The following is an 11769-nucleotide window of genomic DNA, read 5'->3' on the forward strand; positions in this document are numbered from 1 at the left end:
AATCACGGCCGGGTTTGACACAGCCTGGAATCGAACCAGGGTCTGTAGTGATGCCTCTAGCACTGAGATTCAGAGCCTTAGACCGCTGCTCCACTCGGGAGCCCTATATGTTTGGCATACTTTTGATATCTGCATCTAAATAATTAAGACATTTTTCGAAAGTAGCAAAGTGTGCACTCTGGACATTTGAGGCAGCATCTACAGACTCATCATTGTAGTATCTTTAAGCAATCTATGCATGAGGACAGACTACGCCTTCAAAGTAAGGAAACACATTTTGTTTTGTTATTTGGGTAAACTATTCCTTTAAGTCAGGAGGAGCACTAAGGTCATTGGACTTTAGATCATGTGTTTGAATAAGCAGAACAAAACTGGCATGTGGTCATTACCAAAGGCACTAAATAAAACCCACTGAGATCATCAATTAATTATGTTAATAGTGTGGTAACGAGTTAGTGCGACTCACCATAAAGACTATGGTCCACTTGTAGCTCTAAAAAGGAGAAAACAGAGAAGATGTTCCACTATGGCCTACAGAGGAAAGCATTCAGCTGAAATAATGCATATTAGTCAAAATACATTGTCAGAATAAATCAAAGTAATCACTATTTTCTCAAAATGTATCTTTTGGCGTATGTGTACATACGTGTGTATTTCTGTATCTGGAAAAGTTCAAAAACAGCTGCTGGGGCACAATAATGACTTCAATCCAGTAGTGCTTGTGATTATTCCTTCACAAACAAAACAAGATAATGCTTCTTTAAACCCATCAAAGCATGACAAAAATTGCGCTCTCATAGGATTTACTACAAAACAGTTTATTGAAAGTGGGGTTTGTCCATTTAACGTACCAACACAAGTAGGCTATTGTATTTTAGAGTGAATAAATCTAGTGATGAGTCTTCTTAGCAAAAGTATGTATAATCAGAGGATAAGTATATTAATAAAATGGACAGGAGGTACATTTAGGATCATCCTGGTTTAGCAGTCTTTAGTCTTTGAAAGTAACATGTGCCACATTAGGGACAAGGGCCTTGCCGCTTCCTGCCTTCTCAGGACCCGAGTCACTGGCAAAGTCATCATCATCATCACTGCCCAAGTCACCAAAGTCATCATCAAGCTTATTGAAGTCCTCCTTCCTCCGAGTACGTCCGGTCATCTTTTGATTGGTGTATTCCTCCTCTTCCTCTCCCTGCTTCTGTGTGTTAACCCTTTGGGAGGAATTTGAATTAAAAACCAAAGAAAATGACAAATGGAACCCTTTGATTTTTACAGCCTGAAACTACTAGTGCCCAACAACACACTTCTGGAATGTCGACCTAGGTTTTTGTAGGTTCTTCAGAGACTTAAGCCGATTGAAATCGAAGTAGGGAGGACTGGATAGTTGTAACACTTTTTACCTTTTTGATAGTTACTCCAAGCTTTTTAATAGCGAGAGTTCAAAATGAGATACAAACTTGTAAATACACCGGTATTTACAAGTATCTGCTACAAAATGTATTTTAAAGCAATCAGAGAATGCATGATTTTGTATCAAACACATGGAGAGTAATGTTACAACTGACCCCGGGGTCAATTAACAGTATTTGGGGTGTAATATAAAGAACATTGTTTAAAATCCATTACATACCTGTATTGAGGTTGAAAATGGCAGATTTTGACAATAAGTGCCTAAATTTGAACGCCGTGCCTGTACAGTAACATGCTATACATGAAGTCAGAGCTCTGGCTCGGCACTTCACAGGTCTGTATGGGTTTTGACGGACGGCTATTCTGAACTTGAGCACCTCGTGCGACAAGACGTTCACTGTGCACACTTTGGAGAGGTGTGTGGTAGCGCTGGGACGATAAACCGGAAATGATCGATACCGACCACTTATCACAGTCATTTTTCGGATATCGTTCAATACGATAAGTAGCCTAAACTAGAGAAATTTGAAATGAAATAAGTTTGCTAATATGGGTGATTGTTAATGGGACAATTGATGGCTACAACCATCAAACTAGTAGTAGTTTAAAGGATAATAAAATGGACACAATAACCCATAATGACAGGTTTTGAAATGGCAAATTTGTATTTATTTTTAACCCCAGAAATCTCACATTTACATAAGTATTCAGACCCTTTACTCAATACATTGTTGAAGCACCTTTGGCAGCGATTACAGCCTCGAGTCTTCTTGAGTATGACACTACAAGCTTGGCACACCTGTATTTGGGGAGTTTTTCGAATTTTTCTCTGCAGATCCTCTCAAGCACTGTCAGGTTGGACGGGCAGCATCGCTGCACAGATATTTTAAGGTTTCTAAAGAGATTTTTGATCGGGTTCAAGTCCTGGCTATGGCTGGGCAACTCAAGGACATTCAGAGACTTGTCCGGAAACCACTGCTGTGTTGTCTTGGCTGTGTGCTTAGGGTCGATGTCCTGTTGGAAGGTGAACGTTCGCCCAGTCTCAGGCCCTGAGCGCTTTGGAGCAGGTTTTCATCAAGGATCTCTCTGTACTTTGCTCTGTTCATCTTTCCCTCGATCCTGACTAGTCTCCCAATCTCTGCTGCTGAAAAAGATCACAGCATGATGCTGCCACCACCATGCTTTACCGTAGCGATGGTGCCAGGTCTTCTTCAGACGTGGCGCTTGGCATTCAGACCAAAGATTTCAATCTTGGTTTTATCAGACCAGAAATCTTGTTTCTCATGGTCAGAGTCTTTAGTTGCCTTTTGCCAAACTCCAAGCGGGCTGTCATGTGCCTTTTACTGAAGAGTGGCTTCCGTCTGGCCACCCTACCATAATGTCCTGATTGTTAGTGCTGCAGAGCTGGTTGTCGTCGTGTTAGGTTCTCGATCTCCACAGAGGAACACTGGAGCTCGGTCAGTGTGACTGTCAGGTTCTTGGTCACCTCCCTGACCAAGGACATTCCCCCCCCCGATTGCTCACTTTGCCTTTCCAAATCATGTCCTATCAATTGAATTTACCACAGGTGGACTCCAAGTTGTAGAAATATCAATGATGATCAATGAAAACAGGATGCACCTGAGCTCAATTGAGTCTCAAAGCAAAAGATCTGAATACTTATGTAAATAAGGTATTCATGTTTTATATTTTATAAATTTGCTGTCATTATGGGGTATTGGGTGTAAATTGAGGGATTTTTTATTTATTACATTTTAGAATAAGGCTGTAATGTAACAAAATGTGTAAAAAGGGAAGGGGTCTGAATACTTTCCGAAAGCACTGTAAATCACAATGCTTTATGGGTAAATAATCACAATAAGACACAGGGTGACGTTGCCCAACCCCAGTCTACAATGAACAAGGTACATTTGGATGATTTGTTTTTGGCTGCGGATATGACTTTTCTGTACCATTCTTCCGGAGCGCGAAAGGTCCCGAAGCTTCTGCACATGTGCGGATCACATTCTGCGCATGCAGTTATTTACCTCTACGTTATGTAAAAAAAAAAGTGTTGTCTCCCTCACTTCATATTTCTCACTGTCAATCATGAATGACAATTCTCTCAAGTTTTACCGGTGAAACGTCTATACAGCATCTGCATACAAACCATTTGATCTCAGTAAGTTTCACTGGGATGTGAATTTAGATTTTCTTGAGGAATTTATACAGTCTTATTTTGAATGATGTACAGTGAGTGAATTTTGCCTAGTAGCGCACCGTTGAGGTTTGGCCACATGAGACAAAAATGCAACCATTTGCACAATATTCCTTAAATCCCCAAAACTAGGTGGTGTTTTCGTCTTACAGTAGAATACTATTATATTCAGTTCTGCTATTTAGAATACTATCATTATGTTGTTATCTTGCACTTTGATCTAACTTTATTAAATGAGCACCATATGCCAGAGTAACTTGTTTTATAAGAGTAGCTAAGAGCAGAGACTGTGCGTAAAGTATAGAATCCCGCAAATGCACTGAAGCGTCGGGACCTTAAGTGCTCGGGAAGGTCCAGAAAAGTTGGATCCGCAGCCACTCAATATTTGTTTCCCTCCAGTAGATAGCAGTCTTTGAAACGCTGTGATTATCTTATAGGAATGTTTTCTGGACTTTGATTGACAAGCTGCATTCTGAACACCACCCCGAAACAGACAACACAGTTCCCAAGCAACATCTCTGCCAGCTTAGCCCATTGTGTGTGGGCTTTAGACTCACACACAGCATAGCGTAGGAAGTAGGAACACTCACGGAATTACGATGTCCTCTTTCTTCCCACACTTGGCACAAAGCTCCAGCTTCAGGGCACAGGTTTTACAAATGACGTGATATGCATCCTTCACCGTCTTCTGAGAACATTTCACACTAAAACACACAAAAACACGGAATATCCAACAAGCTTCCTCGGTCTTCCACATTTAAAACAAGTATAGAGAAAAACATGTCCCTCACGAATGATGTAGCGCTCCTACTTGTGTCAATTATTAATACGTATGTTGCAATTTTTTATATACATATATATTAGTTTTTACATGTTGGTTGTGCATTTTCAAAAGTCTCCTTGCAAGGTTTCAACCGCAATGATGTATATACACCGGATAGTTGACGTCTCTGGCCAGTAAGAGCATTTAAAGCCAATGTGCCAACAACATCTTAGCACTCCTCCTTTCAGGGTTTTGAGTAATGGGAGTGCATTGACAAAAATCAATATCCCAACATTAAGTAAGTCAACTTATCAACAATGGCACGATGTGTGCATATGGATGAAGCCAGTGCCAATTCAATGGATGTGGAAAAGCCATTTAAATTTGTAAGTACCAAAATTATATACACTGTAAAACTTAAATTAAATTGCCAAGTCTACGGAACACATTTCAGGAAAAAAATGAGTTTTAAATAAACGCTGGGTCGAAATTAATTGTTTACTAGGTCTCAAGTTTTATTTGTTACATTAATTCAGTAATGACTCGAACAAAAATAAGTTAATCATCCGTTTTGAATCGCTAGTTTAAAAGTTTTTTAAATGTTGCCTGCTAACAGCTGAGAACAAAAACAGTCAGACCCCGAGATATCGTGAAGGGTGCAATTGCGGCCATCATTGCAGGAACCCCTTTATACCTATATTGGTCGATTCTTAAATTAGGACAGACAGGAGGCGGGGACACTCCACCAGTACAGTAGGTGACAACAATGCACAATAACGTTGGATGCCAGCCGCCATAAACCCAAAAGAAGAACCGTACACCGGTAGGCGGTGTCCTACACCCCAGAATATCGGCATTGCTTTTCCGCAGTTCTGTTAACGACGGCAAGGGCTGTTTGTTAGCTTAGCCAGCTAGTCTTAAGGATGACTGTTACACAGCAGGTGGGGCCAACATACAAGAAATCTACCTAGCATACGGTGTCGCCTTAGCGGTGCTAGCGAGGCGGGGACGACCGGTAACAGGCTTGGACTGTCTACCATATACCGGTGTATTTGGAAATAGCCACGGGATGGTTTTTCAATACCGTTTAAACTATTTCTTGTAATGTTTTATAGACCTGTATATTTGTAGCTACTTTTTAAAGTAAATATCTAAAGTCAACTTGTGCAAGATGTTAGGAGATAAAGATCGTTCTTCATTTCAACTTTGAGAATGTTTAAATTATGATGCTTACCGGTAGTCCTCAGTCACGTGGTGTTTGTTTACAAGCACACAACGACGAGACTTGTGCAGCCAGGGGATCTAGTTACAATATGGAATTCACAACTAAATGTTTGTCAGCTAGATAGCTTATACTGTTGAAGTTGTGCTAAATGCAAAACCAAGTTACGTTTGGTAATAGCAGAGAATCCAATCCTGGATCAAGATCCTTGCTGTCTAATTTGTTTGCCATTTTTTTGGTACTTGTATAACTTTGAGCTGGGATGTATGTCTGGTGTACGTACTGGTGTGTTTCTTCTCAAAACCAAAAGAAAGAAACACAATTTAACATCATCACAAACGGGTAAGTACTGATGGGAAGGCAAGTATACATCCACAATAACATAAGATGTTTGAAAAAAACCATATACTTTCCCCCCATACAGGTTAAAGTTGGAATAGGTTGAAGGAAAATAGGATTTTGAATGGAAAGAAATGTTAGGTGTCCACGAGTGTACTCGTGCTTGTACTCACCATGTTCGAGGTTGGGAAAGGGATTTGTATTTGTTGTATTTGACTTTCCACTCAATAACTTCCTTGCAGCGTTGACATAACCCGTCGTGGACCTTCGAGTTTGCTATCTGCAATAACAACATCCGATATACACACAGAGAAAATTAAAACAGTAGAGCTACAATTAGCCCAGCAGTATCCATACAAATGGTGAACATACTGTAGCTGACTTGTCAGAGTGGCTCCAAATGTACGTTAGCCAGCCAGTCATAAGACCCTACCTTTACTTGAACACTTGCTCCATATTTGTCGTTCTTGTAAGCAGTCGTGTTTTGGTGCTTTTGTCCTCGCGACCGCGATGCGTTGCCCTTTGAGAACTCATTTTTATCTAAACATAGGTTTCTAACGTTAGCTTGATGTCAGCTCCACAACACATGGACCAGCGACTCGTCAGCAACACACAAAAAAAGTCCTTCCGGGTCACGGATTTTTAAAGTTTTGAAATAAAAGCCTCTCAGAGAAGTGTCACTAACCACGTTTCATCCACAGTTTTTATTTGATTAAGCACACCATATACAAAAAATCACGACAGCTGTAATGGAAACAGGAAGTCTGGGGCTGTTTTTCTTGGTTCGGTCCAGGCCCCTTAGTTCCAGTGAAGGGAAATCTTAATGTTACAGCATACAATTATATTAAAGTCCAGACGATTATGTGCTTCCATCTTGTGGCAGAGCCTTTCCTGTTTCAGCATGACAATGCCCCCGTGCACAAAGCGAGGTCCACACATAAATTATTTGTCGAGATCGGTGTGGAAGAATGGAAGCAAGGCCCTGCAGCGTTGTTCCAACATCTACTGGAATGCCTTCCCAGAAGAGTGGATGCTGTTATGGCAGCAAAGGGGGGACCAATTCCATATTAATGCCCATGATTTTGAAATGAGATGTTCCACGAGCAGGTGTCCACACACTTTTGGTTATGTAGTTTATTACAAATATCCACATGCGAATATGTTATTGACACTTTCCCTTTCAGATAACGCATTTTCCTCATCCCCAGTCCGCATAAAATGTAAATAAGTATGCCATTCAAAATGTAAGCTCTAATGGTGCTTTCAAGACAACTGAGAACGCAGACAAAAACTAGGTCAAATCATGACGTCAGTGATCTTCAGGTCGAAAAGTCAGAGCAAAAGAAAGATGGCGAAGTTACCGACTTTGGATTCTGAGTTGACCGTTCAAAACGACTTTCCCAGGCGGAGCTAGTCTTTTCAGAGTTCCCTGTTGTTTTAGGCTACTAAAGTCGGATATTACCGAGTTTCCTGTTGTTTTGAAGGCGGCATTTAGTTCCCAGTGATGAGGTTCGATTAATCACACCGGGCGCCCGTTTAGGCTTTTTTTTTTCTATCGGTTGAAGGTTGATTGCATTCGATTTGGAACGGCCGCCTCCCGGTTGTGAGCCAGGTGCCCGCTTCAAAGCCACAGCAAAGTCGTCTCAAAACTAAAGTGACGTAATTAAGCACGTAGTAGTAATTTACAAGGATTATGTGGTTTCCTATTCAAAATGGATTGCTTTTGATGAAAACGCTTTATTTGCATTTCCAATTAAAAGTAGTTAGAAAAGTCTAACATTTATTTTATCGAAAAAATAATAATATGTTGTGTGTTTCTGGACCATCCACCATGCTGCCTTGTTGACAAAATGATCGAGCCGTGCAGATGACTGTTTGATTTGAGAAGGGCGCGCCTTCCTCTGCGTTTTCGTCTGATGACGTGACAGACTATGTCCGGTGCCCGCGGCTCAGCATAATCGAATACGCCCAGTGGGTCAGTCGTTTTCAACGCTGCAAAACACCGCCTTGAGCAATCTGATTGGTCTCTGTTAGCACATTGTTGTTTGTAATTGGCTTTCTTATAAACCAATCCAATCATCACCTCGACACTGCGGTTTCAATATGTTCCCCAGCCGGTTTCCTTGGCTTGAACTGAAGACATCTAGCGACAGTGGGCTAGCTACAAGGGCTGAAGCTGGTGACAGTCAACATTAAAATAGCATATTTGTTTACGCAAGTCTTGTGGATGCAATTTAGTCATTATCCGGACTACTTGTTGACAAGCTTGAGTGGTAAGCAGGCGGAGCTTGATTTGGTTGGTCGTACAAGTGTCAAGAAGATAAATAGCTATTTAACGCTACCCATAAGAGAGTGGACGAGGGTGAACGAATGGGCATTCAAGTCAACCTGCCTGGTTAACTAGCTACCTGTATTTGTTTCCAGTTAGCTGTATTTCATCAGCTGGCTTGTTAAAACATTAACTACAATCCGTGACGTTACCAATAATCAGGTAAGTTATGTGTGATCCTCTTCGCCGTTTGCCAGTTTTTCAAAGCTTAACATTATTGCCGGTATTTTGTTAGCTTGCTAACTAATGTAAATTAGCTGCTAGCTACGTTTTTTTTTTGCTGAGCATTGCGTGACTGTTCACTTAAATGAGACCTACGATTTGTTTTCGCTAATCGATGCGACGCGATTCTGGAAAACATGACAGGGATTCAGAAGAGGGGAAAAAAGTGCCACTGTTAAACGTGAATCGCTAACTAGTTAAATGTATAGAGTAACGTTAGGCTAGCTAAAGTTGTAGTTCGGCCTTTTGTGTACTGTAACGTTAGTCTCTAAAACAAACCCTCGTCGACGATGTTATTGTTTGTGGTTCCCTAGAATCTGAATTGCTGTTATCGGAGGGGTCACCGCCAAGCTTGTCATCCAAGACAAGTGGTTATTTTCATGTTGGACAGTGCTCACCTTACTATAGAGAAGTGGTTTCAGAATCGTCATAACTACATATCTTAACATCTGAGCATGATTCCTGTCCCCCAGCCCCATTTTTAACGAAAATAGATTATGGAAGCCTATGTGTGAACTAGACTGCCCCCACCCATTTCTGACCTATAACCTGGATATTAAAACATACACGCCATAAAATTGTATTTGTCACGTGCTTTAACAGCAGGTTTAGATTAGCAGTGAAATGCTTACTTATTGCCCATTCCGAGCAATGCAAAGTAAATAATATAAAATAAAAACACAAGGAATAAATGCACAGTAATGACAACTTGGCTGTATACACAAGGCACCAGTACAGTCGATGTGCAGTGGAACAAGGTAATTGAGGTAGATGTAGAGTGATTAGGCAACGAGATAGTGGAAGGGAATGGCATACATTAAATGGACCAGTCAGGACTGGAGATTGAGAAACATACATTTCCAAGTGTCAGTGAGAGGGAATTACAAATGACACCAATATATTTTCTTAAAGCATGTGTGGTTCCAAGAATACATTAAACAACTAGCCACTTCTCCCAGAGGGACATTTTGATAGGACATCATTGAAATAACAGGCAGTGCAGATGGATAATCACAAAGGCGCTGACCAACAGGCTCTTATAAACCCAACTAAATGCTATTTCTGAAAAGCAAGCCTGGGACCGAGGAGGCATCTGAAAAGCTACTCATGTACTCGCCGTAGCAAGAAACTTTGAGGCAGACTGATGAAATCCTCATCAGTACTATAGCTGTCGAATGATCCCAGGGCCAAGGCCATACACTATTGATTCTCTTCTGCATGTATGTAAAAGCAGCTTTGTTGAATGCAAGCCTAGAGGAGTTCATGTGCATTTCCCACTTATCCACCCTGACTTGTTATTGAACTTTGAGAATCCTTGCACACCAGCCTAGTAGCCTAAACCTTCGGGCTCGACTCTTCTCAGGGTTCGCCGAACCAAAATACATGTTTAACCTTAACATGTTTTAGATACAGGGTTTCTGTTTATCAGTTAGAGAGTTTAAGCAGAGGTGAAATCTGGTTATATGCTATAACATGTGTGACTCATGGTGGGTTGTTGGTCTGTTTGTGGATTGAGTAATACATCAGTGGTGAGACTCAGCTGTTAGTCACAGCTGTGTGTCTGAGCATACTTTCAAAATGGCCATCAATAACTGGGGTGTGCTTGTGCACTGGGCTGGATAAGAGACATGAGGTGTACAATTAGCCTAACCACATGTAAACACGCGTGCACCTTAAACCCTCTCATTTGTCCTCCATCTTGGGGAGATCATGCAAGTGTGGCTATTTAATGTGCCATGTCAATGAAACCTTTATTAGTAATAGTGAATGATGAGCAGTAAATGGTAATTCCCCCCTCCCTTGCCCCAGCAGGGTTTGAGGATGAACCACTTGTCCCTAAGTGAGCTGTGCTGCCTATTCTGCTGCCCCCCATGCCCCAGCAAGATCACCCTCCAAGCTGGCCTTTCCTGCCCCGGAGCCCACCTACACCCTCTTGTGTGACGAGAGCGGCAGTCGCTGGACCCTGCACCTGTCTGAGCGAGCAGAGACTGGCAGTACTCGGCACGTGAGAAAGGACGCCCATCGAGTGCTTCATGACTCGCACTTCGCGTGGAAACCGCATCGCCTGCATGTTTGTCGCTGCTGCGCCTGTGTGCCCGCTTCACGCTCCTCTTCTCGCACGGGCAGCGCCCCCGTGGACCTGAGCCAGATGAGCAGCTTCTACATCGGCCTGGGCTCACGCATCAACTGCAACGTCTTCTCCCTCACGACTACCTCTGGCTACGGGGCCAGCTCGGGAAACCTTCGGAAAAGAACCTGTACGCCGCGGTGGGCGCCGCCTGGCACTCCTCCAGGACACGGTAAGTAAAGGGACCAGGGCGGCTTTTGGAGTTGATGGTGGAGGAGTAGCTGTCTGACGTTGTTGTTTCCTACCAAGAGTTGTTGACTGTCTTTTTACCTTCAGCTCGCTCCATGGCTTATACGCCTAGGTTGGAAAGCAAGGTGGGGACAGCTTTTCTTGTTCATTATGATGATTGAAAATGTGTAGGCTATGGTGTCTCCTCTCCCCGTCCGCCCCATAGGCAATGGTTTTTTTCTGTTCACTGGTTCTTCTAAGCCACCCCTATGGCCTTCCATTTATCCATCTCAATGAATTGATCCCCATGAAACCTCTAGTCTCAACACTCTCCTCTCTTCTCTGCCCCCGTCCTCTATGACATCCCCTCTCCCTCTGTCTGTTTCTCTTGTCGACAGCTCTCGGTCTTTGGTGGGGTCCTATACTAACACGCACAGCTTCCCTGTGTCTTCGCATGTGAGATGTTTAAGCTGGATAGTTTGTTTTGTGGCTTTGTTTATGCACAGTTTTTTGGGGGGGTGAATAAAAGTGAATCCATTTTATTTCCTGCATCATGACGGCAAATCAAAGCAAATGTAAACAAAATGAGGTCAGAGGAAAGATGGAATATCCAAACACAGCAGCAGCATTTAGGAGACAAGAGTATTCCGCCACCAAGTGTCACGAGCCCAACTTACCCATTCATAATGACACATTGACTAGAATTGGGTCCTCCATATAATAGGCTTCCTGGGGGGAGTCAAGTTAAACAGGAAACTATTATTATCATACAGATCTAGTCTACATACAGTTGTAATACTGTAGCTAGGGCTGAGAAACCCGTCTGATTGGTAACCAGTCTTGGTTACTTCAGTATGATGTGATTATGAATTCATTATGAAAGTAAGTAAGCATTGGTTATATGCAACGCAGTACATGCTAGTTAACCTAGTAATATCATCAACCATGTGTTTATTTTATTAGGTAAGTTTTTAATGCTAGCTAGCAACTT

General features: G+C 42.1%; 2 protein-coding genes across 2 annotated transcripts; one reads left to right on the forward strand and one right to left on the reverse strand.

Moving 5' to 3' along the window:
* Positions 1-797: 797 nt before the first annotated feature.
* LOC124034903 (uncharacterized protein C9orf85 homolog) lies at positions 798-6626 on the reverse strand. Its single transcript, XM_046348303.1, has 5 exons — positions 6617-6626; positions 6365-6471; positions 6105-6211; positions 4198-4311; positions 798-1211 (listed from the first exon to the last, which is right to left on the reverse strand). The coding sequence occupies exons 1-5, from the start codon at positions 6624-6626 to the stop codon at positions 992-994; spliced, it is 558 nt and encodes a 185-aa protein (XP_046204259.1). The 3' UTR covers positions 798-991.
* Positions 6627-7880: 1254 nt separating this feature from the next.
* Positions 7881-10786, forward strand: abhd17b (abhydrolase domain containing 17B, depalmitoylase). The gene is given in 8 exon segments (XM_046348580.1): positions 7881-8204; positions 10292-10372; positions 10374-10466; positions 10469-10495; positions 10498-10572; positions 10574-10609; positions 10611-10713; positions 10716-10786. Coding segments are annotated over 7 exon segments (474 nt in total). The 5' UTR covers positions 7881-8204; positions 10292-10303.
* Positions 10787-11769: the final 983 nt, after the last annotated feature.

This window comes from Oncorhynchus gorbuscha, linkage group LG05 (genome assembly GCF_021184085.1).
Source record: "Oncorhynchus gorbuscha isolate QuinsamMale2020 ecotype Even-year linkage group LG05, OgorEven_v1.0, whole genome shotgun sequence".
Classification (NCBI taxonomy): Eukaryota; Metazoa; Chordata; class Actinopteri; order Salmoniformes; family Salmonidae; genus Oncorhynchus; species Oncorhynchus gorbuscha.

Coding starts and splice junctions, on each gene's coding strand:
- LOC124034903 (XM_046348303.1), bottom strand. Junction 6,212..6,364: donor GAGCAAGTGTTCAAGTAAAG/GTAGGGTCTTAT, acceptor TTGTTATTGCAG/ATAGCAAACTCGAAGGTCCA. Junction 1,212..4,197: donor AAAGAGGACATCGTAATTCC/GTGAGTGTTCCT, acceptor TTCCTCCCAAAG/GGTTAACACACAGAAGCAGG.